The sequence below is a fragment of the Chrysochloris asiatica genome, unplaced genomic scaffold, assembly GCF_000296735.1.
Source record: "Chrysochloris asiatica unplaced genomic scaffold, ChrAsi1.0 scaffold00026, whole genome shotgun sequence".
Lineage (NCBI taxonomy): Eukaryota > Metazoa > Chordata > Mammalia > Afrosoricida > Chrysochloridae > Chrysochloris > Chrysochloris asiatica.
This window is the reverse complement of record NW_006408544.1, coordinates 1,801,475-1,806,987: the sequence shown is the minus strand read 5'-3', so window position 1 is coordinate 1,806,987 and position 5,513 is coordinate 1,801,475. Positions and strand designations below refer to the sequence as shown.

Sequence of the window (5,513 nt, the reverse complement as noted above, 5' to 3'; positions counted from 1 at the left end):
GTATTAAAATTAAAATGAGTCTGAAAATGAATATGTTTTTGTTGTTCATTGCTGTGGAGTTGATTCTAACTCATAGTGACCCTGTAAAGGGTTTCTGAGGCTTGAATATAGTAGATGGTAATACCCACTGTGACGGTTAAGATTGTATGTCAACATGGCTGGAGCACGATGTTCAGGGTTTGCCTGTTACAACGCAGTCACCCCCATGATGATATCTGACATGAGCTTTGCAATGAGCAGCCAGTCTGTTGAAAGGGAGTGTCCTCAGGGGTGTGGTCTGCTTCTAATATATATGAACCTTATGGCAAAGCATCATCTGACCTCTGGATGTTGAAGTTGAGCCAGTAGCCTGCTGTATTGCCTGCTGTTCCTTACTGTGATTCATTAACATCTGCGGCATGTTGAGTCAGCAGTCTGCCATGTTACCTGCAGACCTTTGATTAATTATTTGTCTCTGCAGTCAGCAGCCTGTTGTCTGACTTGATCTTGGGTGTGCCAGCCCCTTAGCTTTGTGAGTCTGGAGAAACCTTTAGCTTGATATCTGATTCATGGACTTGGAACTTGCCAACTGCATGAACTATCTCCTTGACACACCTCTCTCTCTGTGTACATATATGAGGAGAAGTTTGCGAAAAAATACCATTATCTTTTAATTCCATTTTCCGAGGAACTTTCTGAAGCCCTATCACATAATTGTCACTGGTTTTGCTTCTCTACTGAACCCATCGTAAGACAACCACTTAAAATATATACTTTGAATAAGGACCAAAAGGGAATTACTCAAATTGAAAATAGCTGTGTTAAGAATGTGGGATTATTAAAGTTTTTTTTCTTTTTTAAATATTTGCTTTAATGCTATTATATTGTTTTTACAATGAAAAAATAAGTAAACAAGAATAGATAGCTGTGATAGTGGGAAAGAATGCCGAGTTAATTACATAGGTCCTCCGCTGGACAGCAACCTAAATTAAATCATTTGACTTAAGTCACTGTATTGATCAATACAAAGCAGTTGAGGGTATCAAACAAAATTGAGAAATCCATTTTTAGAACTGGTTTAATGAGTTTATCAGCAATGTCTAAGACTCCTGGTTGATATTCATTGGAGATCTATGTAATCTCTTCTCCAATGTCAGGTCCCACCTCTTTTCCAAATTTCACTATAGTTGTACACATCAGTAATTTTATAGTTCTGACTTTTGGTGTTGTTCTTGGTTTCGGTGTGTCTTTTTCAAAGAAGCCACGTTTATGTATCCAATTTCTGAACTCTGTGAACACGAAAGAGACTCAAGGGACTTTGGGTTTGCCATTGCATCTTCTGACTTATGATCTTCAATCTCTTGAACACTTCCAGTAGACTCTAGCAAACCTGTTCCTGAAAAACTAAGAAATACCATGTGTAAAGATATTGTATAGATTGAATTTCTCTGTTACCAGTTTGGAGTTTATGGGGAAGGCATTGATAGGCTTTCAGTTTTTTATAACTGTTAAATTCAAAGAAAATCAATAAAACTAAATTTAAACCTATGTTGCTATGTTGATTACCTCCTATCTTAAAGTCAAGATTCTGTGAGGTGTGGAGGTGAAGGAATGGGAAGGGGAGAAGAAATTGGAAGAAGATTCAAATACTAAATGTAGATATAATTACCCCCAAATGCTATGCTTTCTCAAACCAGCATCTCAGAACAAGTTAGGCAGACATGACTCCCAGGCATGGAGATGATGCTCTTGACTTTACTAACCTGGAATTTGGTAAAGGCAGTATCTTATTCAATACTTCAAATTCAGGGATGTCACTAACTGTTGTTTCCTAAAAGGAAGGAAAGGAGAATAATAAATATCACAATGACAAAGCACTGGCAATATGATCTTTTGAGCACTGGTGACAGTGCTTATTACTCCCCCCCACCCCCCTGTCTCAAACACACATCTATGGGATCCTGGTGCGGTGCTGTAGGATAAACATTGGACTACCACAAGGTCAGCAGTTCAAATCCACCAAAGGAGCAACTGGTGATCTTGAACCACTGACCTTGTGGTTCAAGCTGATCTTGCAATCCAGCACAATATAATAGTGCCACACCAGGACTCCATATATATATATATATATATATAGTTGTTAAAGATATAATACCCACTCCCTGTAGAAAAATTTGATAATTATAAATGACATACTTTTTACAGCTGGTGATTACATCTGTTTTTGTATATGAATTAGCACATATTATTTGATTATCTAGTCTATAGAAGGAGCTCTGATAGCATAGTGGTTTAGAGTCAGGCTGCTAACCTCAAGGTTTGTAGTTTGAAACTACCAGCTGTTCTGCAGAAAGATGAGGCTTTCTGCTCCTGTAAAGATTTTCAGCCTTGGAAACCCTGTACAAGGTCGCCATGAGTTGGTCCAACTCCACAGCACACCACCACTACCACCACATTTGATATAGTCACTGCATTTACTTAAGGACAGCTCTACTCTGTCCTATATAGGGTTGCTGTGAGTTAGTGGGTTTGAATTCTTTGGTTTAATTTACCTAGTTTTTAACTTACTATTATGATAAACATTTTCTCTCCATCAAATGATGGAGAGCACTTGTTTTGAACCTTATGACTTAAAAACCAAATATTTTTTCCAGAAAAACATAGGCCCACACAGACCAAATTTGCCCTGGTGTGGCACTGTTGGATAAGCACTGGACTGCTAACAAAAAGGTCAGTGATTCAAACCTATCAAGCCACTTCTTGGAAGCCCTATACAGGAGTCACTGACTGGACATGGCACTTAACAACAACAAGTTCTGCTAGGAATCCTGGGTGATGCAAACAGTTAACATACCTGACTGTTAACCAAAAGATGGGAGGGCAGATCTACCCAGAGGTATGTATATTGGAAGAAAAGCTTGGTGTTCTACTTCTGAAAATCAGTCAGTGACATTCCTATGGAGTAAGGCACATGGGAATCACCATAAATTGGAGTGACTCAAGGCAAGTATTTTAACATACAGAAGGAGCTCCACAGATGTTTAATATAAGAAGTAAATCTGAGAGGAAAGAACTATCATGTATTGAATGCCAACAATTAGTTAAGAAATGTGTTGTTGTTATTAAGTGACATGGAGTTGGTTCCAACTCATAATGACCCTATTTGTTGTTGTTGTTAGGTCCCATCAAGTTGGTACCGACCCATAGCGACTTTATGCACAGCAGAATGAAACACTGCCTGATCCTGGGCCAACCTCACTACTGTTGCCACGGTTGAGTCCATCGATGCTGCCACTTGGCCAATCCATCTCGTTGGATTTACAACAGAACAAAATACTGCCTTGTCCTGCATCCTCCTCATGTCATTGCTGTGTTTGAGCCCATTGTTACAGCCACTGTGTTAATCCATCCATTTGAGGGTGTTCTTCTTTTCCCCTCATCCTCTGCTTTACCACACATGAGGTCCTTCTCCAGGGACTGGCTCCTCCTGATAACATGTCCAAGTACATGAGATGAAATCTCCCCATCCTTACTTCTAAAAGGCATTCTGACTGTACTTCTTTCAAGGCAGATTTGTTCATTTTTCTGGCAGTCATGATAAATTCAACATTCTTCACCAATGCCATAATTTAAAGGTATCAATTCTTCCTTAGTCTCTCTTATTCATTTCCAGTGTTCGCATGCATATGAGACAAATGAAAATACCATGGCTCAAAGTGACATTTTTGCTTTGTAACACTGAAAAGAGGTATTTTGCACCAGGTTTTCCCAATGAAATACATAATTTATTTTCTGACTACTGCTTCCATGGGCATTAATTGTAGATCCAAATAGACTAAGATACTTGACAACTTCAGTATTTTCAAAATTCATCATGATGTTGCTTTTTGATTCAGCTGTGAGGAATTTTGATTTCTTAATGTTGAAGTATTATCTGTACTGAAGGCAGTGTTGTCTATACTGAAGTCTTTGATCTTCATCAGTAAGTGCTTCAAAGCCACCTTTACTTTCAGCAAGCAAGGTATGTCATCGACAGGTTGTTAATGAGTCTTCTTCTAGCCTGAATGCTGTGTTCTTCTTTATACAGTTTAGCTTCTCAGATTATTTGTGCAGCACACAGATGGAAGTATGGTAAAAGGGTACAACTCTGATGCATACTTTTCTTGATTTTGATCCATAAAATAAATCTGAGAGGAAAGAACTATCATTCTGTTCAAAACACTGACTCTTGGTCTATACATAGATGCAGCACAAGAACAAGTAAGTGTTTTGGAATTTCCATTTTTCACAATATTAACCATAATTTATTATGAGTCACCCAGTTCAATACCTATGTAGAGTCAATAAAAACAGTTACACATCTTTCTGGTATTCTCTGCTTCATCCAAGATCCATCTGACATCAGCAATGATATCCCTGGTTCCAAGTCCTTTTCTGAAAAAACTAGCTAATTTATTTGCATTACAGTATTATATTTTATCCTTGACAAACATCATCTAAATATATTTACAATAGCTTTATGGAGATATAACTCACTATATAATTAACCCATTTAAAGTGTACAGTATAGTGGCTTTTCATATACTCACAGACTTGTACAACCATCACTTTAAACCATTGAAAAATATTTTTGAAAAGCAACTCCATGCTCTGTAGATATCACCCCTGGTCTCACCACCATTCTCAAAGCATTTTCCTAGCATATGTTCCATTTGGACATTTACCTCAGCACATACAATACTACAGTACTTATTTGTGTGAGTGTTTGTCCTTCTCTAGTAAACTGAAGGTCTCTAAAAACAGTAACTATCTTCATATTCCTGGAATTTAGCCTAGTTCCTAGAATTGGTAAATGTTTGCTAGATGAATGATTATGTAGAAGAATGAATGTCTAGACAGCTGAAAACAGTTGTGGCTCAAGCAAGGACATAAACTACTGGAAATTAGGCCACATAATCTGGAGGTTCTACTTTTGACAAAATAACTCTCATAGCTTGGAAATAATCACCTTTCTGGGAGTCAACAAGATTCTAGTTTTACACTCATGGCAATAGTGCCCAGAAAGCAGGACCTAATTAGAAATAGGAGAAATACTGAGAAACAGAGGATGAAATCTCCTGCAGATGACATAACTGGGGGAAAGGACAAGTAGCCTGCACCCTAGATTCAGAATGCAGCTCTAGTCACTGAAGTCACTCTTGCTGACTTGCTTACCAGCCAGACTCTTGACCTTGTCACAACATATAGTATGTATCTGCTGTATTTCTCTGGACTTGGCTGCTTCTGCTTGAATTTTTAAAACCATGATTGCTTTCTTTTGATTGACATGCTTTCTTCTGGCTTGACTGTTTGTCAGACCAGATTAGCTTCACTTTCTCATTCTGAGCCTCAGATCCACTCATCCTTCAGAGGGTGATGTAGTGATAAACCAAAAACCAAACCCGCTGCCATCGAGTAGATTTCAACTCATAGCGATCCTATATAGAGTTTTTGAGGCGGGAAATCTTTAAGGGAGCAGAAAGCTTCATCTTTCT

General features: G+C 38.2%; 1 protein-coding gene across 1 annotated transcript in view; it reads right to left on the bottom strand.

Annotated features, from left to right (window-relative positions):
- Positions 1-1,184: 1,184 nt before the first annotated feature.
- Positions 1,185-5,513, bottom strand: part of CCDC30 (coiled-coil domain containing 30) — a 110,380-nt gene continuing 106,051 nt past the window's right edge. Inside the window, exons 13-14 of the mRNA XM_006839829.1 lie at positions 1,743-1,810; positions 1,185-1,383 (exon numbers count right to left, since the gene is read on the bottom strand). Coding sequence (XP_006839892.1) covers positions 1,185-1,383; positions 1,743-1,810 — 267 coding nt within the window. The remainder of the gene's footprint in view (positions 1,384-1,742; positions 1,811-5,513) is intronic.